Source organism: Pipistrellus hanaki, assembly GCF_964339955.1.
Source record: "Pipistrellus hanaki genome assembly, chromosome: 18".
Classification (NCBI taxonomy): domain Eukaryota; kingdom Metazoa; phylum Chordata; class Mammalia; order Chiroptera; family Vespertilionidae; genus Pipistrellus; species Pipistrellus hanaki.
Window position 1 is genome coordinate 14958325 of NC_140520.1, and position 21665 is coordinate 14979989.

Here is a 21665-nt window from a genome sequence, read left to right on the forward strand (position 1 = left end):
CTCTTCAGAGCTAACACCCTGACCCTCTCAGCAGATGGGAGGTTATCAAAACATCACTAAAATGTTGGGGTTAAGAACCTGCCTCCTGTTAGGTGTATTGATGAATAAAAGTAACAAAGAAGATCCCTTAGTTTTCTTCTTCTGCTGCTTAGTTTCCCCTACAGCAACAGAAATTTCTGAAAGACAGATGAATGAGCCCTAAAAGCACATTTCACTTGAATTTCTTTTCCTTTCAACTCTTAAATGCATCAAGTACAAATAATCTTCTAAGTATGTGGTGAAATTGCATAAAAATAGTATCACCTTGAATATAACCTAACAAAACATCAGAGAGACATAAAATATTTTCAAGACCTCTAACTAATCAACTTTTTTCCAAAGATTACAATGTTAATAGATAGCATTTATTGAATATGTACTGTGTTGTTTTACCTAGAATACATTTAGTTCTCATAACAGTCATGAGGTGTATACTATTATCATCATCGTATTACAGAAGAAGGAAGCTCAGAGAGACTGAGAATTTATCAAAGTTTCCCAGTGTGTGAGTGGTAGAAATGAGTTTCTCAGTCAAATCTTTTACATTCCAGCTAAGAGCCTTCCTTCTTAACACCATGAAATATTCTTACTTGAAGTTTCCTGTTCTGTTTGATATCATCTACATTATCTCCACCTTATGAGAATTTACTGAGTAAAAATGAGGCAAGATGGTATTTATGTTAGATAAGACTCCATGCTGCTAGCACAGAAAACCAAACTCAAGTTGGCATTAAAAATAACAGATCTGGATAATGTGCCCACTCTCAAATGAACTCTGGAGCTAGAGGAACACCATGTATGGATTGGCTCAAGACTGAATGATACAGTCATCAATCAACCACACATTTTGGCAAGAAAAAAAAATGGATAGCTCAGATTGGAATCTGGGCAATTCTTGAAGGCATGGATAGAAACAATCTCCACCTACCCTCAATTAAATGGCTGTCCCTTGAGCTGGGCAGAGGGGAAGTGGGAAAATAGAAGCATAGGTAAATAAGTCAGAGTCAAACAAATGGAACCCTGGCATCCTGTCCCAGTAAAAGATTAACACACAAATTAAACTTAAAGAAAGATCATGTTTAGATTCCACATCTTAAAAATATTTTACTGAAGTGTGAATTAGTTATCCTATGTTGTATTTTAACAAATTTTAAATTAAAAAAATTATTATTGAAAGTATTACATAGATCTCCCTTTACCCCCATTGACCTCTCCCATCTGCCCCATCCCATCCTCACTCCAGTTATTCACCACCCTATTGTCTGTGTCCATGGGTTATGCATATATGCATATGGGCTCTTTGGTTGATCTCATTCCCACCTTCCCCAGTCTTCCCTCTGAGGTTTGATAGTCTGATGCTTCTATGTCTCTGGATCTATTTTTGTTCATCAGTTTTTGTTGCTCATTAGATTCCACAAATGAGTTAGATCATGTGATATTACCTTTCTCTGAGTGGCTTATTTTGCTTAGCACAATGCTCTCCGGGCCAACCATGCTGTTGCAAATAATAAGATTTCTTTCCTATTTTTTACAGCTGCATAGTATTACATTTTAACCCACTCATCTGCTGTTGGGCACTTAGGTTGTTTCCAAATCTTAGCTATTGTAAATTGTGCTGCTATGACCATAGGGGTGCATATGTTATTTCTGATGATTGTTTCTGATTTCTTAGGATATGTATTCCTAGAAGTAGGATCACGGGATCAAATGGGAGTTCCATTTTTAATATTTTGAGGAAACTCCGTTTTGTTTTCTATAGAGACTGCACCAGACTGCATTTCCACCAACAGTCCCACAAAAGAACAAACATTAATTTCTGTGGGTCAGTGACCTGGGTTTGGCTTAGCTGGCTCAAGGTCTATTATCAGTTTGACTGGGGAAGGATCTTCTTCCAAGCTCACTCAAGACTGGTGGAAGAATCAATTCCTCCCAGGTTGTTGTACTAAAGGCTTCAGTTCCTTGGCATGTGGCTTCTTCATAGGGGAGCTCAGAACAGGAAGGTGGTTTTCCTCAAGAGCAAGCAGGCAAAAGGGCAAAAGAAGTCGCCCAAAATAAGTCTTTTCATGGCCTAATCTTGGATCTCACATCTATCACTTTTGCCATATTTTATTGTTTAGAAGGGAGTCAGTAAGTCTAGCTCACTTTCAGGAAAAGAGATTACACAAAGGCATGCATATGAGGCAGGAGGTAGGGATTTTTAGGGGCCATCTTAGAACTGTCAACTATAATGTGTATATTTGTGTGTGTGTGTGTGTGTGTGTGTGTGTGTGTGTATGTGTGTGTGTGTTTAGGGGCAGGGGATAGTCAGTGGCTGCACATGGCATAGGACCAAAAGATATTAAGTCCTTATGGAACATTAAACAGGTAATATGGTAGTAATTGTCCTTATAGGAAACAGAATGGCATTCACAAACTGAGAATTTAAGTTAATTTAATAAAGGGACTGTGTGGGCAAATAAGGAAATTACAAGGAGTAGTGTTTTTCTCCAAGGTTTGCAACAGCCTAGTGCATCACTAACTCAAAACTTGAAGCAGTCAGAGGAGGAAGCAGCTATCATAATCAGAGGGGAAGATGCCTAGATAGGAGCTTTGACTTTGCACTCTCTGAAGCAGTCAGCCTCTAGCATCTCCACAGGGAAAGTGTAAGGGGCATAAATAGTTGATTCATGATCCTTTAAGCTCCTGCAGGCACTGCCCATTGGATGAAACCAACCAGAAGCCAGAGTGCAAGAGAGCCCACTGATGTTGTCAATATAGGTCAGCCTCTGGGGCACACAGTAATGCGGGGAGACTGGGGGTGGACCTGGAGGTGCAATCAGAAGATACCCAGTCCAGAGGCCAAATGAGCACTTAGGAGGAAAATAACATCCACAATAGGCAGATAGAAAGGAACAGGCTTCCCTGACATGGTGTTGTTTAGAGCAAGCTAGGTGGAAGGTTTTGCTGACAGAAGGGTATTTAACATCAAAACAGGCTTTCATATAACTATGTCCCTTGAAGACCCTTCAAAATGGGAAACACATATCCATCTTTATGAGATGATTTGGGCAACACTGTACTGATGAAAGGAGTGTGGGTGGTTCAGATGGCTTTAAAGGGTCTTGTAACTTGAGGATTCAGTGTTCCAGAAGGAGTGAATGAAAGTCAGGGAACAGGATCTCTTACAAAATATTCACAACTCTTTGAAATGGAAATGAGGCCACTGCAATTTAGGGATCCAATGAAAGCAAATCTTCCGGGTGCTGGAGACCGTGCTGCTGCCTGTTTCAAGTGGCAGCTGAAGGAGGGAGGTGTGCCTTTTCCTGGATGAGGCAGGATCTCACTCAGCCTGTTTCCATCTTTACTTAGCACCTGCTGGCTTGGAGGGGTGTCACCCAAGCAATCTGATGGTGGAAGTGCCAAGAGCCTGACCTCTGGTGCCTGCTGCCCCTCCCTTCATGCCCCACGAAGGCCTGTCCTTATATAGATGGACAGGGGACTGGTTTAAAATGACAGTCTCAAGTTCGTGTAGGAAGAGAAAGCTGATTCAAAGAAACAGCCAGGCAAGCTTCCTTTTTTTCTGCAGTAATAATTAATAATAATATCCCCCTTCTCCATGGCCCACCTGGGAGCCCATTTTGCCTTTAGATCCCGCTGGCAGAAGACCGACGATGAACTCTGTCGACATAGCATGTCCTTCATCCTTCACAAAGCTATTCGCAATGACTTCTTTCAGAGCTATCTCTACCTGCTGGAAAAAATCCCCCTGGGTAAGTGAGTCAGAACTACTCAATAAGGAAGAAGAAACGACTGAAAGGACTGTGTGAGGGGGTGGGGTTTCTTCTTTAAAAGAGCCATTAGAACAAGGACGTTTTTCAGACACAAAGAACTCACCAAGATGACATTCTTTGTAGAGAGTGCAAAGACCAAGTGCTGCCTGGCAAGTCAGGTCTCTATTCTGGGACTTCTATGCACCCCTGTGCAGAGATTTGCTTTTCTGGGTATCAGGCTTATAGAAATTACTTTCTCTTTTTAATATTTCCAAGAACATACAGATGGGCAAATTGGGCAACTCAAAGGTCAGAGTATTAACGCAGTAGTGTATTAACTAAGAGTTAAAAAGAAAGACTAACCAGTAGTAATAGATAAATGTGTCATTGTGTCCGTGTGTGTGTGTGTGTGTATGTGTGTGTGTGTGTGTGTGTGTGTGTGTGTGTGTGCGCGCGCTTATATACTCCACATAATCCTTTCTGGCCTTTCTGAGTCAGAATTATAGAAAGTTTGAAGGTGCAGATTTTAGTTGAGTCTTTGGGAATTGAGAAAAAAACTGGGACAGTAGTGTGTCTCCATTTGACTTATTTCCTCTAGTTTTCAGGAAGTTAGACAATGGAGCAAAGAAAACTTATCTGGTTTGTCTACATGACTTTTCTTAGCCTCTGTGAAAATGGTCACTTCAGGCCACTCTTAACAGCACTACAAAGGAAATAATTTCCAATTAATGAGTGAAATATCCCCCTTTGATTTATATTTCCCCCCCAATGAAAGCAGGAATAGAATGTATCAGTCCCAGTCTGTTTTCTGATGGTTGCCTGAAAGCCCCATTGTGTACTTGATGTGCAAGGCTTCCAGACATGAAAGCAGCTACATAGTCTTTGTATTATAGTCAAGAAGCTATGTGCTAACAGCCTGCCAAAGTCTCTTTTTATAAATCCATTTCCGAAGGGATCTTTATTTCCAGACATATAAATACTTTCATATCAAATTTATATATTAGATATTGCTGTTAATAATGTGGATTTTTTTTCAATAGATGGAGTTACACATATGTTGATATACACTGATTGGCCAGATTATTATGATCTCTGAACGCATAATAATCTGGCCACTCAGTGTATATTCTATATAATAAAAGGCTAATATGCAAGTTGTCCCCTCGACCAGGAATTCGACCAGCAGGCAGGCCAGCCAACCGCCATGTCCCCTCCCCCTGGCCAGGCTGGCAGGACCCTACCCATGCACGAATTCATAAACACAGTTCTAATATATATTATACATTGAGTGGCCAGATTATTATGCGTTCAGAGATCATAATAATCTGGCCACTCAGTATATATGGGATTTGATATGTATGCTATTTTGTTGTATTGCTCCTTCAGATTACCACTTATTCTGATCGATGGCACACACACTTTCTGAGCAGCACTTCAAAAGTCTGCTGAATGGTCTCTGAATGGTCTCTGAATGGTCTGCCTCAAAACAAGAAAAGTTCTATTGGGACGGTATCCACAAATTACCTGAAAGATGGGGAAAATAAAAAATTATCGTGTTTTTTTTGAACCAGTTAAAATGCAGATTAATTATTAACCAGCTAATCATGTGGATTAACTGTTAATTGGTTCTAATGTGAATTTTGTAATCCAGAGAAAACATGATAATTTCAAGAGAAACATCAAAAGTGCTTTATTCAAAGTAATGTCCATTGCTAGCTGCACATTTCCCCCATTGAACACAGTCCAAATACCATTAATTGGTTCTAAAGCAAAGATGGCTCCATATTACTTAGTTGATTTTCCATAAATGGGTACTGCTACTTTCCCTGGCCCTATGATTCAGCCCTGACAGTTTCCCTTGAGATTAACAGAGCTAACCACATCCAGAGTATCTCTTTGATTTTAATAACCAAGGGCTATTTTAGTCAGCATGGGCCAGGCTAGCCTGCAATGATAAATTACCAATATCGTCTCAATTGAACTTTTGAAATCTCAATGGCTAAACATATAAAAGTTTATTTTTCACTTTTGTTACATCATTCTAATAGGCATTATTAGGGACTATGTTCCACATAGACATTCAGGAATCCAGGATGGTAAAGGTTCCATCATCTAAAATATCAATAGTCACCATAGCAAGGGAAGATAGGAGTCAAAAGTTTGCCAACCGTCCCTTAAATATTTTGCACCAGGAAGATATATATTACACCTGTTTAGAGTCTATTGCCCATAACTTGACATATCCCCTGCCTAGCAGCAAGAATGTTGGGTGATGAGAGGAGTATATACATGTTTGGTCTCTAGTAAATGTTTCTGCCACAGGGGAAAGAATTGATTTTTAGAGAACACCAGACATATTTCTTCCTTTGAGCCAGTTCAATTATATTCAGTGCATTGGAGAAGATTCAAACATTAATTAGACACAGTCTCTGTTCTTCAGGATTTGCTAAAATTTGGTAATGGAGGCAAATCTACAAATAACTTTTTGTTAATTCTCAAGAGCTTTAAATTGAGGGAAGGCAGGCTCCCAGTTCTGTGAATACTCAGATATTTTTGCAGCTTTTTCTCTCATGATAGAAGCTAAAATCTGTAAGTTCTTAATGGTGCAGAAAGGAATAGTATATATGTCTCATCTGCCAGTATGACTTGTACCAAATCAGAAGGCTTCCCAGACCCTTGAGTAACTTGCTCAACCCTTGATTTTTCCCCAAGAGATTATAACATATATTAATGGAATGCATTTCCATGTGTCAGTCCCCTATTGGGCTTTCTCTAATTGGCATGAGAGTATAGACTCATCTATTTTGTCCTCTTCTATCTCTACCTATTTACCATGGTTCCTGGCACATAGAAAAAACTCAATAAATATCTGTTAAACAAATTAAATGGCCCCTTACCAATAATGAATTACAGGTCACCAAAGTCCCGAGTTCAAATTCTCACAATGCTGTCGACAGAGAGGTCACTTCTGCAAGTACTAAAGTCTCTGAGAATCATTTTCCTCAAAACTGTAGGGCTGTCAGAAGGATTGAATGAAATTAATTATATATATGAAAGTTGTCAATGCTCAATGTGTGTTAGCTTTTTCTTTTTCTTCCTTTGAGGTGGGCCTCTTAACATTTTAAAAATATGTTTTTACTGATTTCAGAGAGAGGAAGGGAAAGAGATAGAGAAATAGAAACATCAATGAGAGAGAAACATCATTGTCTGGCTGCCTCCTGCATACCTCCTACAGGGGATCGAGCTTGCAACCCATGCATGTGTCCTGTCCGGGAATTGAACCTTGATCTCCTGGTTCACGGAACTGGGCTTCTTAAAGTCACCACACAGTTTCCTTAGAATAGGCTGTACCACAGACGATAAACTGAATTCACTAGAGAGAGTTTCAGGTGACAGTGGATTTAAGCTTTTCCATTTGCAAATAAAACTCAGCCAGGGGAAGTGCTCCCTCTTTAGCTCCACTGGGGTGTTTCAGAGTTGGCTTCCCCTCCTTTGATGATTTCAAGGCTCCATTGAAGTAAAAATAAAGCCCTTCTTTTAAAAGGTTGGGGAGTCTTACTGCACAGAGAGCTTGTTGTACAGGGTGATTAGGGAAGACTGGTGGCTAACCAGAACCTTTGACTCCTTCTTTCTTCCTTCCTCCTTCTAAAGGCCTGTGATAGGCAGCCAGTCTCATACCAGCACACTATGCAGCAAAGTTCAGTTATGGATACATTAACTGAAACAGCAGGTCTTCAGAAAGAAATGGGAATAAGCCTATTATTGTTCTCAATGTTTTGTGTATTATTATCTCAATTAATACTCACAATATCTATATGAGGTTGTACTGCTATTCCCCATCTTGTATCTGAAGAACCGATGCACAGAGACATTCTGTAACTTGCCAGAGGTCATGGGTGATGGTTGTGGTGGTGGTGGTGGTGGTGGTGATGGTAGTAGTGGTGATGGTGGTAGTGGAGCAGGATCAGAACCCGGGCAGTCTGACCTGAGGTGATTTTTCCATTGAGTTTTAGAGAGAGTAGAAGAGCAAGGGAAAGACAGAGAGAAATATCTATTGATGTGAGAGAAGCACATCTGTGGTTGCCTCTTGCACAAGCACCTACCTGGGCAGGGGAGAAGCCTGTAACTAAGGTATGTGTTCTCGACCCAAATTGAATCCAGGACCCTTCAGTCTGCAGGCCGACGCTCTATCCACTGAGCCAAACTGGCTAGGTTTCACCTGAAAATCTATATGGAAGGTCTTACCTTTCATAAGGGTATTTCCTAATTGAATTTTATTTTCTTATATAAAAAAAGCTAACTTGATCCAATATTTTATCTCAAATCATTTCTTACTTACTATCTCAACCTTTCCTATATAACCTCTGGAGATTCTGAGGTCAGTTTTCAGTTAGCAAACAGGTCTAACATCTGAAATAAAGTTTGAAATAGCTATATCCAACTATTAAGCAATAAATATTAAAAAACAACAAAGAAATATAAAAGACAATAACAAATATGCGCACATAGCTATAAATGCAATTTTTCTTAAAGACGTCATAAGACCTTTATTCTTAGGGCAAATGAACTTGTACTCTGTTTTTCTTTCTGTAACAAGTAAACTATTGGAACACCATTGGGAGTTCAGCTCAAGATGTAGGTCAAGAAATAAGTACCATATAATATCAAGAACTAGAGTATCTATAATCTCAGTCTTAGACTACCCCAGTTTCAGAGAGATATTGCAATCCTGTAAGAATAAACCACTAAGATGTATTTTTATAACAAAGAGGCATGGCAGATGATTGATTACCTTATCTCAGTCAACTTGCATCATAGCAAAAGCTATCAGGAGGGGAGAACTTGGGGCTGGCCATGACACCTCATATATCTTTTTTAGTGAAATGCTCCTGTCAATTAGGTGAAAATGAGAACCCAAGCCCATAACCATAAAAACTTACCTATTGAGTCTGACCCCTGCTGTGGTTGGCATTCACTTGTGGTCTAAGTGTTTCTGGCATAATGGACCATTCCCATTTCCAGATTAAGGGTTTTAATAGACTCCACCAACTAGTTGACTTAAGCAGGTGATGATGAGTGTGGCTGTTCGGCTGCTTTGGTTGGATCAAGGAGAGCTCTGAACTGTGGCTTGCCGGTGATCCAAGGCAGCATTTGACTCCGGGAAGACCCTATGAACTGTGATTTGCTAACCTGGTTTGCTCAGATATACAGAGGAATGTGGAACATTCATGTTATTGAGATGGTGACACTTGATATTTGTCATCCTTGTTGAATTTATGAGCATTTATTGAGCCACCTGCTGTTTGCACAACACTTTGCCAAGTGCTAGGGAAGGGGAATTGGTTAGGTCAGTGGTTCTCAATATTTCTGAACATGAGGACTCTCCTTTTATATCTATAATATATCTATATCTATATCTATATCTATATCTATATCTCCATATAGATATATATGCTTTATTTTATTGATTTTTTATAGAGAGGAAGGGAGAGCCAGAAACATAGATGAGAAACATCAGTCAGCTGCCTCTTGCATACCCCCCACTGGGGATGTGCCTGCAACCAAGGTACATGCCCTTGACTAGAATCAAATCTGGGACCCTTGAGTGCACAGGCCGATGCTCTATCCACTGAGCCAAACCGGTTAGGGCAGGACTCTTCTTTTAATGTTGTATTTTCTCAATCAGTAGGTAGTTTGTGTATAAAATGAAAAAAATCTACATATTTATTAATACCTTTAATGGAGTTTTACTTTTAAAGTAATTTATGTATAATAGTTAATATACATGGAAGATATAGTGCATAATATTTTTAGTAACTAGAAAATGATGTATGTGGAAACTGATTCATGTATCTCTTTCAGCAAACTTATGATCATTCAAGAGTCCAAACATTGGCTCCAATGTCTTCAAACTGGAAAAGACTGATGTAACTGTACAGATGGAATATATTACAATGGATCTTGTTATTAAATTTTTAACTTTTAGAGTCAAAATTTGGAACAATGTAATTGTTCAATTCAGAGCCAAGTAGTGCACTAGTTTAATATCACAATCTTGGTGTTACCTGAAGAAGGATGTTCCTAGTTAAGGTTAAATAGACTATCTTTTCTTATATTTCTTCTACCCAAATTATGTCATATTTTGGTTTTCTTCACATCTGATCATAACATTTTTTTGTACTGTTGCATATTTTGCTTGGAGCTTTCAATTGTCTTTCATTTTCGGTGGTTGAGATTAAAAATACATCTTTCTTAGGATATCATTAATGTCTCTTTTCTTCTTACCTACTCTGTTTATTATCCAGAGTCCAGTTCATTTTACTTCTTTTTTATTTTTTAATTTTTTTATTTTATTTTATTGATTTTGAACAGAGAGGAAGGGAGAGAGATAGAGAGTTAGAAACATCGATGAGAGAGAGTCATCAATCAGCTGCCTCTTGCACACCCCTTACTGGGGATATGCCCGCAACCAAGGTACATGCCCTTGACCGGAATCAAACCCGGGACCATTCAGTCCCCAAGCCGACGCTCTATCCATTGAGCCAAACCGGTCCCGGCTCATTTTACTTCTTAAAGACATTGTTTTTGCAGACTATATTTTCTATTGTTATATAAATTGATTTTTTTCTAGATCTGTTAAATATCTGTGATTCGGAGATTTCTTTTCATTGGGTTCCTGGGTTAATTTCATCATCTTTTGTTACATATCTTCTCTTGATTTTAAACATCATTGGGCTGAAATATAACTTCATTCTGAAGAATGAATCCATAGGAGGTAAATAGTCTTTCACTTTTGACTGGGGATTAAATTTTAGCTTCAAAATAATTTGTCTCAGAATATTAATGACACTGCTCATTGTTTTCTAGCGTTTCTGATGAGAGTTGTGTTTTTATAAACCTGATTCTAATCCTTTGAACATGTGTTTGAAATCATTGTTTACCCATAGTTCAGAATAAAGGATAGGGTCAGTGATTCTAGGTAATGGAGACTGTTTTCCCTGTTATATACTTCTCCTCTGAATAGAAAAGACGATAAAAAGCTCTACATGCCCAGGTAAATCTTACCAGACTTTGATGAGTGTGAGCTGGTGAAGTACTTAGAGTCCTCTCTATGCCCAAAGGGTGATGTTTCAGGATCTCAACACTAACTGGTTTAGTTATCTTTAGGAAATTCATTTAAGTTTTTTTTTTTTAAAGAGAAGACACATATTCCCATTCCCTACCCCCAGGATTATAGCTGTCATGCCTGTTGCTTTTGGGAAGGTGCATTTGTCCCCTCTGGTTGGTCAATAGATTTTTTTTTTAATTAACTCTACTTCCTTTTGCAACTATCCTGGCTGTAACTTTTCTAACTTTGTTCCATGTGCTCTTTGTCTTCCAGAAATTTATTGAAATAATGAGTCCATTTCATTTTTTTCATTGTTATGAATGGAGCTTATTAAAATAATTCTTGGGAAGTATTGGGAAGGAGAAAAGACAAATGTATTCAGCCTACAGTCTTGAACCTTCCTTTCATCCAATTTCTATCATTTCCTCCTGAATGTGCTCCAATGAAAAATTTTGTATCTATAAAGATGCATTTAGGTTTACAAAACATTTAATGCATAGTCATTTACCCTTAAAAGAAGTTGGAACACATGTTTTTCTAAGAATAATATCTTAAAATAACATATCATATGGTTTCTGAAATAATGAAATGACATAGTATATCATAGTATAATGTTTTTAGCCCACTACCTGGTAGAGAATAGTTGCTCAATAAATATGATATGTTTTCTTATTATTTTATTTTATGTTGGTACAAAAAGATATTTGGGTATTATTGCTTGAAAAAGAGATGAAAAAATAGCTACCCCTTAGATTCTCATAAAATATTTGGAGCTCAAAGATAAAACTCACTGTAAAACTTGTGACACTTGTATTGCACTGTAGCAAACACTATTAAAAGTTTTAGTACCGTAATAAGCTATAGTCTTATTAAACCATAGGGTATTGAATTATGAAAATGCCACATGATTATGATTTATACATAGATAACAGAAGTTCAGAGGGGTTAAGAAGTTTTCCCAAGGTTAAAAGAAGTAAGTCATTGAACCAAATGCAGACCCAGGTCTTCTGAGTTCAAACCAGTGCCTGTTCCTTCAGAACCCAAATTTACAGGTTTCTAAGAGGAAATAAATGTGTGATAAGATTAAATTTGTGTTGTGTTATAAATATTAACAAATATTAATATTTCATTTGCAGTGAAATTGTATGCTTTAACAAGTCAAGTCATCAATGGTGAGATGCAGTTCTATGCCAGAGCTAAACTTTTCTACCAAGAGGTACCAGCTACAGAAGAGGGGATGATGGGAAGTTTCATTGAACTGTCCAACCCAGATATCCAGGCCTCTCGGGAATTTCTTAGAAAATTTATTGGGGTGAGTTATCCAACTACAGCTTCATAAGAAAGCAAAGTTCTTACAAACGTTGTGCTCATATGCTTCTGTGATTTAAGCCATATTAAAGCTGTATGGTGCAGCCAAGCGTTAAGCCTGAAAGTCTGCTTTGAGATGCTCAGAAAGGATGGGTGACATCAAATCATTTGTTTACCCCACTTGGAGTTTCACCCTCCTAAGCACCATCTAATCGCTCATGCTTCAGGGAAAGGTGAACTAGCAGTGCTAATATTACAGTTTGGAGACTAAGAAGATACCTCTTTTATTTATTTTTAATCCTTAACTGAGGATATTTTTCCATTGATTTTTAGAGAGAGTAGAAGAGAGAGGGGAAGACAGAGAGAAATATTGATGTGAGAGAAACACATTGATTGTTTACCTGCTGCTCATGCCCTGACCAGGGCTTGGGCCTGGGAGGAGCCTGCAACCAAGGTACTTGCTCTTGACTGGAATTGAAACCAGGACCCTTTAGTCTGCAGGCTGATGCTATATTCACTGAGCCAAACTGGCTAGGGCAAGAAGACATCTTTTTAAAGGTCTCTAGATAAATCAGTTGACAGCCAAATAATTTCCCCCCCTCCCCAGAGATTTTATTTATTTTATTTTTTAATTTAATTTAATTTTTAATATATTTTTTAATTAAATTATTATTTTTGTACATAACCATTGCCCCCCCTCCCGTACATACCCTCCCTCCCCAGAGTTTTGTGTCCATTGGTTGTACTTATATGCATGTATACAAGTCCTTCGGTTGATCTCTTATCTCCCCCAGATCTCCCTGCTGTAATTTGACAGTCTGCTTGTTGCTTTACTGTCTCTATATCTATCTTTTGGTTCTTCAGTTTATAATGTTCTTTATCATCCATAAATAAGTAAGGTCATGTGGTGTCTCTCTTTCATTGACTGACAGCCAAATGATTGATGAGAGATCATGGCATCTGGGATCTTGGGGTGATTTACTGATCCCCTCTAATAAAAGTTTGGTGTGGTAAGAGAATGCATACTTATGTTTGGTTTTAAAATGATAAGTGCAGTAGAATATCTTTATATTATTTTATACATAGTTCAGACATTGCCTTGAAAGAATGTGATCCCTTTGTAGTCCTGTGTTGGGTGAAAGTTTACTTCCTTCTACATCATATGGAGACAGTATAGAATAGGGGCCAAAATCTTGGGCTCTAGAGTCATTGTGTGTTTTTTTTTCACTTACTGTGTGAGCAACCTTGGGCTTGTTATTTAAATGCTCTAAGCTTCAGTTTTCTGTCTGAAAGCTCTGACTATGGCATAACCATGGAGCCTGCCTCAATGGACACATGATGATCCAATGAAATCCAATGTGTCAAGTGCTTGCTTTAGTGCACATAATTATTACCCCACAAATCTGATTTATTGCTACTACTATTAATAACATGCTTTCATAAAACACATCCATTATATTTTAAGGAGCTTCATTTAGTTGTTGGAACAGTGAAGCTGCTGTCAGTCCTGCTGACAATATGAAGTCTTAACTGGCAGGCAGGTTTTGTTCTAAATCATTCTGAAATAGCTTGCTTGAAATTTGGAACTAATTTTATTCTGATAAGAGAAACAGTGCAAATATTACAAATATTTGGGCTTAGGTTGTCAGCCTACTTAGAAGCATAATATTAGGACTATCTGTAGTGTTGAGGTGAGGTTTCCTCCCAGCCAACCTCCTTGGAACACCAAGGGTCTGAGTAGAGAAATAGGATTTGGATGGAATGCCCATTGGGGCCAAAGTGTCTGGACATCAGCGGCAGTCATAAGGACTACGGAGCTGGGGATGCTGGCCAAGGCTGTTTATAGGTCAGGTTAACCTGAAGTATTTCTAGATCAGTGTCACTGACTGATTTCACTGAGTGCTTTTCCTGAGATTGGCAGTCACTCTGCCAAGCCCATTAGGAGTATCTCTTATTTACTCTTTACAACAATTTTAGCAGGCAAGTAACTGCTATTATCCTTGTTTTTACAGTTAAGGAAACTGAGGTTCAGAGAAATTGTCAAGGTTATACAGCTGGTAAAAGACAGAGCTGGAACTTAAGCCCAGACAGGTCTGTCTGACACCGAACTTCCTGCTCTCAACCATGACATATTTTTTCCATTAGTCTCATGAAGCAAAATTAAAAAAAAAAATTCTTACTTAAAAATTTTTTTTTTTATGGACCACAGACCTCAACTCTCCTCCGGTCTGGCCCAGAGCAATGCCTCCTGCTTGCCTGGTGGTGAGGCTGACTTTGATCCCAGTGCATTTCAGAGGCTTAGTTAGTAATCCAGCTGTCTTGTCACTCTGTGTGGAATGCCAAGCTGACCACAGGGATGCTGGTCTGACAGAGCCCATCCACAAGCCCACGGACTTGGGAAAGGAAACGGCCTGGTGCTTGCATATTTATGTTGGAAAGAGTGAGCTGCTCTTTTCAAACAAATATGAGGAGTCCTTCTTAGCAGACAAGACTCATTGTGAAGCTGTGGTCTCTTAAGTACAAACATGGTCTTTTATAAAGAAGGCTATTTTGGTACTTTGACCTTAATAATCTGCGAAATGAGTATCCAGGTCAAGATACAAAGTGGGAGGGAATATGAGGATCTGACATGATTTACTCTTGTGTCAACTGGGAAAAGGCAGATTGACTAATTCAAAGTTTGGCTTTCCTTTCAACACGTAGTGACATGGGACAGAGGGAAAAGGTGTTTAAACTTGTTGCAAATGTGTTTACTTTAGCAAATAAATGACATCAAGATGATGTCCATTGCATAGCTGGCACTTTCCTCAGTTTTAGCTTTCTGGGGTAGTGGTGGTGGTGATAATTTTTAAAAAGTTATCAGTATTTGATGGAATTTCTATTTTAACATTTCTAAGAGATTGCATGACTAAAAACACTGGGTCTAATTTGATATATATACTTCATGTTTTTTTTATAGTGACCTTTATAACTTCCATTTGAATTTTAAACTTCACTGGATGAACTTGAAATAATGTTCTTCACAATGAAGTATATGGGCATAACCAAAACTAAAATGAAATTCCCGAGTGTTTTACTACTTTATAGGAATCTATTTGCATAAGGATAAGCCAGGGCATCAGATCTCAATACAATCACAGCTCCAGACACTCATGACTTGGACTCATGTGTCCAAGAAGTGGTGATGCCATCCCTGAGACCAGTCTTTACTAGTAAATATCCCTTTTCCAAGGAGCCACATGAGACTGAGAGACAGAGAAAGAAATGTGGTGGCAGCTTACAGGAAGCAGTGCCAACCACGTGGAGTAGAAGAGAGTAAAGAGAACTAGGTAACAGCAGTGAGAGGCTAGAGGTACACAGGATTGGAGTGAAAGACCCCTTTTTCTATTTGTAAATAACCATCATTTCAAGAATAACTAGTCAAATATCACACATCTTAATTGGTGAAAAATACAAATCAGAGTAGGAGAATTTTCCAGGGAGTTCTATTTCAAGCACTTCACTTCTCTAGGTCTGTTTCTTTGTCTGCAGAAGTAGGAGAATTAGACATGAGTGGTTTAAAAACTCTAGAGTTGTGCTGTGACCCTTTGAAGGCCTATCAGGAGAATGGCAGGAAGGCTGAGTGTGTGAGGCCCTTCCTCACTGTAACCAGGAAAGCTTCAGTCTGATTTATTCACTGAGAAAAAGGAGTTCAGCTGTTAGAATCTTGTTGAAATCAATCCTCTGGCATATTTCTCTGAGCCTCTTTGCTTTATCATTCCATGGTTCTACTTCTAAAACCACTTGCTACAATAATCTGAGCAACATGATTATAGAGGCTGTAGGGCAAGTAATGATAAGAAAAAATTTGTAACGATAATCTCCAATTGAGTATACAAATTTCTTCTAGTCATTTTCCTAGTTCTTCCCCCATCTTGTTTATGCTATGAATTTACTTAGAAGATGCTTCTTTACAGCCATTCCAACATAAACCTTTAGCCTGTGCCCTTTTTTCTGAATTAGTATAGTTTAAATTATAAGATTTGAATGAGGGAGGTGGCATAGCATAAGTAGGAATGGCAAAGAAATGTCCCATAGATTACCATGTCCCAGTCCTATACTCAAGGCAGACATCACTAATCGATCACAGACCTCTTTCCTGCTGAGTGTGAATGAAGCCATAGAATTCCTTTTAGAACAGCATTAGACAGACACTACTTAGGAAATCAGAATTGGTACTTGAAGTGACAACCTTAAGGATGAACTGGCTTTGGAGTCACACAGTTCCCTGTTCAGATTTAAATTCTGGAATTAATTGTGTGGCACTACAAGTCAAAACAGAAGTTTCCTCACAGCCAAATTGGGAATTATCATTATCTTGTGTAACTGTTTGATTTGCTAGTTTTGATTTATAACTAGTTATCATAGATGCAAAGAGCTTACTATATACAAGTACTAAATAAATCAGGATATTTTCATTCAATTTGGAAAGAAGCTATAATTGCTTCATTTTTTTCTTTTGTACCTTTATTGCTATGAGGAAAGCCTTTTGGGTGAACTGAAAAGCACATTTTTGATCTTTTCTTCTGCTCAAACTTCATCTTTTGATCCTTACCCAAATGTGTGAGGGCTTGTTTATTTGTTTTTAAACCCTTAGTTCCTGAGAAATCAAGAGTAGGCTTTTTCCCCCTGAAGATCTTCATTGGCAATTTCAAGTATCTTGTTACTGTCATTTCTAGCATAAAGCCTACTCAGCACCCATCCCAATAATGAGAATCTTTGATAAATTAATAGGTATGTATAGACATCTCAGAGATTCAGCTGGTTATGCATATGTACGTTTTTATATATACTACTTTATAGAAGCAAATTTGAGAAACTTCACATTAGTTGATTTCCCCTACTTGCACCATCTATCTATGCTTCCCTCACCCTCATTAATTTAATGCACAGACATACTTAAAATTTAGGGGGTTTTGTGCCCAATGAATCATGTCGTTTCTGGTACAAAAGCAGAAAACGATTTTTAGCATGAAAAAGACACAAGAGACTTTGTTCCAACCACCTTTTATCCACCCGAACGCACTGGCAGGTTTTAAAGTAAAATCTCAGCATTCCCTCAGCTCAGGTCCTAAAAATTGCCATCTATACCAGAAGAGCAGAGAATTCAGAGCCCCCAAAATCAGTTTTGAAAAACTAAAATTTTAATTATATCAATATGAATTAAAATGTGTTGACTGAATAAAATTTAAAAGTACTTACTGTTCTCACTGCCTTTTTGTTGTTGTTGTTAATCCTTACCTGATAATATTTTTTTCATTAATTTTTAGGGAGAGTGAAAGAGAGAGGGCAAGGTAGAGAGAAACATCGATGAGAGAGAAACACATTGATTGGTTGCCTCTTGCACAAGCCCCGACCGGGGCCTGGGCAGTGGAGGAGCCTGCAACCAAAGTATGTGCCCTTGACCGGAATAAAACCCAGGACCCTTTGGTCTGCAGACCAATGCTCAACCCACTGAACTAAACCATCTAGGGCTCACTGGTTTGCTTTTTAAAATAAAGTAATAAGCTATAGTGTGAGTTCATTTAGCAGTGGGTTTCACCAAAAATTACAGTTAACAAAGTTCTATATTCATAGGGCTTCCTATGACCTATTTCTTAAGAGAAAATTACCAAGTTTTTAAACTTAAGACATGATTTCCTAAAATCATACTTTGCATTTATTTTAAAGACCCATATTTGGGGAAAATAAAGAAAGCAAAAACTATAAATGATTGGGTATTTTTTGGAAAAGATAGTTGAATGTTCTATAATCTTATTGTGGTAGTACATACCTGTATACATTTGTCCCAACTCACAGAAAGATACTCTTAAAATAGTGCATCTTATTACATGAAATTGACCTAAATAAAGGTGATTTGAAGAGGTAATTGGAGTGTCCAAGCCTCAGAATGGGTGTCTGTTCTTTTGTGTAGGGGCCTGGGAGAGCTGGGACCGACTGTGCCTTGGACTGCGGTTCTGGGATAGGAAGGGTCAGCAAGCATGTCTTGTTGCCAGTTTTCAACAGTGTGGAGCTGGTGGACATGATGGAGTCATTCCTCCTGGAAGCACAGAACTACCTGCAGGTCAAAGGAGACAAGGTAGAAAGCTACCACTGCTGCAGCCTACAGGAATTCACACCCCTGCTGGGGAGATACGATGTCATCTGGATTCAGTGGGTCTCTGGTTAGTCCTGCATGGTCTCACACCTGCCCTTTTCTCCTCCCCACAAAGAGAAGACAAATCTGGGCTTATTTGAGGATATGCATAGAGGGAACAAGGATACAAAGGGAGATCTACCTGTAGTTATGCCTAGGACAGTTAGCTAACATGAGGTATCATGGGAACTCTTAGAAAGCTCTGGTCATTTTGATTTTTCCCCTGACATCCTCTGGATAGGCCTGACAATTTCCATCCTTAGGGATGGAGTGCCTTTGGACCAATCTAAATCCTATTAGACACCTAAATACTTGAAAAACTTCAAAAATTGGGGCCAAAAAAAAGTTTATTCCCAGACTCAGATTTAAATCTCCAGGAAATGAGACAACAGTGGATTTGATTTCTGATGTGTGTGTATGTGTGTGTGTGTGTGTGTGTGTGTGTGTGTGTGTGTTGGAGGCACAGATGAGTGATAGAGTTGGGTTGTAGGGGGATGTGGAGGGAACCCATGGCTCGGGCAATAGTTTATCTCATGCCCATGAGGTACATAGACCAGGTAGTATAATATCTATTTTACAGATGGGGCACTGAGCCCCTTCAAAGAGGGTAACTGTCCTCTTATCTAAATTCTTAAAGCCTTCTGCAGTGAAAACAATCCAGGCTATTAAAAAAAAAAAATCATGACTGAGTGAACAATGGTCTCCTGGTTCTTTCCTACTCACCTTCTTTCCCACCCACCATTCCTTCTGTTTGCCCATCTACTTGGTCATCTGTAGGGTACCTGACTGATAAGGACCTTCTTGCATTTCTTTCCCGGTGTCGAGAGGGCCTGAAAAACCATGGCGTCATCATATTGAAGGACAACGTGGCTCGGGAGGGCTGCACCTTAGACCTCTCTGACAGCAGTGTGACTCGGGACATGGGCATCCTCCACAGCCTCATTAGGAAGAGTGGGCTGGTGGTGCTGGGCCAGGAGAAGCAGGACGGCTTTCCAGAGCAGTGTGTCCCCGTGTGGATGCTCGCACTGTGCAGAGATGGGTGCTCCTGACCAGCGGTGGGAAGGAGGGGCTGGACCGCACAGTACTGCTCTGGGACAGAGGTGCTCCTCTCTGAAGGGCACCTGGTAATTCATGGAGGAATAGAGACAAGGGCTGCAATGCATGTCTGAAAATGACTGGTGATGTCGTGTGTACAATTCCCACTAATTGTAGAAGTACATGCAAACACTGGATTAATGGAGTGAAATGTAAGAAAAAAAAATGATTGTCTATACCTAAACTTTATAAGTGTACACAAAAACCAGAAAGGGAACAATGTTCACAGTTCTACACTGCCCGGGTCCCTGAGGATTTGCATTATAGAGGACAGAGTCAGGTCTAGACCTCCTCTCTCTGCTCTCGTGCTAGATATGTTACACTTCCTCTTTGGGACTACTACTTAGACAAAAATCTTCCCCTGATTAAGAAGGGCAGTCAAAATAATCTTATGAAAACAAGCCCATTACTTAATTTTGTCTTTAGTCTTTCTCTTGACAGAAAACATATATGGTTTCACTTTTTATTCTGGGTCAGCTCACTACCCAGTGAAATTGTATGGCTGTAATTTGATAGCAGAAGGCTGTGTTTCAGGGATGGGGAAGTCTCCCTTTTCAGGAGAAAATGTTGTTCCCTTGAAGTTTCAGCTGTGAACATATAAGTAAATGTCACTGATAATCTAATTTTAGCCATTGGCTTCTAATGCCGCTTGCTTCCTAGCAGCTGCTCCTGTTTCCTTAGTGGATAGGAACACACATTGGAAAGAAAAGGGAAATGATAAACTTGAAAAGTGAACCAACTGGATTAATTTAAGACATTGGTTAAGAATAATAAAAAAAATCTTTTGCAACCAAATGTAATTTAATTTTAATTGCTATTGTCTTTAAAACACTCCACTATCTTCATTCTGAATCTCACATTTGTATTTTGATTGATATATTGTTTGCTATATGTATATGTTTGTATTTTGATGTGTAATGAGTCTTCTATGAAATGCAAAGAATCAATTTAAGTAAAGAAGGCCCATTGCATGATATGCTAGCACCATAAAAATCCTATCTGCAAGGCATAGCTCTAACTTAGGAGGAAAACAAGCATTATAAGACACTTACTTCCTTAGTAGTTTCATTTTTGCCCTAGAAAACTATGTTACTTACTCTGTCCTTGACACCTAGTGTATGTCACTCCATACTCCAAGGTAACTTAACCAAGTGTGAGGTAGAGCCTTTAGTGAATGATCCAGAGAGCAGAACTAAATCAAATGGTAAACCATTACTAAATGTGGCAAATAAGGGCACTTTAGTTTTAATTCTCCATCTCTTGGAGCAAATTAGCCAAATCTTTTTAGGCCCTCACAAGAATTTTTTTTTTTCTTTTACAATAGCACTCTTAATTCTTTTACCTCTTGACTTTCTGCTTTGTCAACACTCAGATTTCTGCTTTGTCAACACTCAAGATATTCATGACTGACACAATTATCAATTTTCTCTGCTCCTGGGATCCTGAGCTTATGGAGGAAATAACATAATTGTCCTTTGGATGTATGACCTTTAACTCAGTAGAGTCTTTGAGGTTCATCAGCAGTCCATATTCTCTTCCTAAGTCATCACTTTCCATTCTCCTTAGAAATGTTCCATATTTTTATTGCTCTACACAATTTTCCAACTATATATCTACCCTAATTTAATTGAAAAAGTAGACATTGGAGAGTAAATTGTATCAACATTTGTTCTTTATACTGTTAACATACATTAATAAAAAAGAAACATGCAAATTGACTATCACTTTGTGACACCCACCAGCCAATCAGCAGTGAGTATGCAAATTAACCCAACAAAGCTGGAAGTGGCCCCTCCCCTCAGCTGCTCTGGGCCTCTGGGAGTGGCTGGGTGGGGCGGGACACCTGCTATGAGTGGGAGGACAGGGGGCAGAGGGAGCTACAGGAGCAGCGCTCCAGCTGGAACGAAGACTGAAGGCTCTGGCTGGAGTGAAGATGGAAGGTGGCGGCCAGAATGAAGGCCTGGGTCCTGGGAGCCAGAGGAAAATTGGTGCCAGCAGCCAGGGGAAGGAAGGCCTATTGCACGAATCTTCAGAAAGATAAGGTAAGACAGGCGAGAATGTGGGCCAGTTTCAGGGAAATAGCTAGTTGGTAAAATCCATTCTCCACATTGATGCCAGTCTTTCTGAAATACAGATAGGATCATGTCACATATAAACTTTCAGTGACTCCCTATCACCACCAGGATGAATT

General features: G+C 38.9%; 1 protein-coding gene across 2 annotated transcripts; it reads left to right on the top strand.

The window, feature by feature from the left end:
• The first annotated feature begins 3529 nt into the window (after positions 1–3529).
• NTMT2 (N-terminal Xaa-Pro-Lys N-methyltransferase 2) lies at positions 3530–21186 on the top strand. Of its 2 annotated transcripts, none has more exons than XM_084866001.1 (4): positions 3530–3788; positions 12033–12208; positions 18158–18407; positions 19157–21186. In XM_084866001.1, the coding sequence occupies exons 1-4, from the start codon at positions 3635–3637 to the stop codon at positions 19426–19428; spliced, it is 852 nt and encodes a 283-aa protein (XP_084722127.1). In that variant the 5' UTR covers positions 3530–3634; the 3' UTR covers positions 19429–21186. The 2 variants fall into 2 exon arrangements, with proteins under 2 accessions (XP_084722127.1, XP_084722128.1); XM_084866002.1 differs by having other exon boundaries at positions 19205–21186.
• The last annotated feature ends 479 nt before the right edge of the window (positions 21187–21665 follow it).

Excerpts from the sequence above, each read along its gene's own strand:
- NTMT2 (XM_084866001.1), top strand. The coding sequence starts at position 3,635 with ATGGCCCACCTGGGAGCCCATTTTGCCTTTAGATCCCGCTGGCAGAAG. Across the intron at positions 12,209-18,157 it reads TTCTTAGAAAATTTATTGGG|GGGCCTGGGAGAGCTGGGAC; the intron begins GTGAGTTATCCA and ends TCTTTTGTGTAG. Across the intron at positions 18,408-19,156 it reads CTGGATTCAGTGGGTCTCTG|GGTACCTGACTGATAAGGAC; the intron begins GTTAGTCCTGCA and ends GGTCATCTGTAG.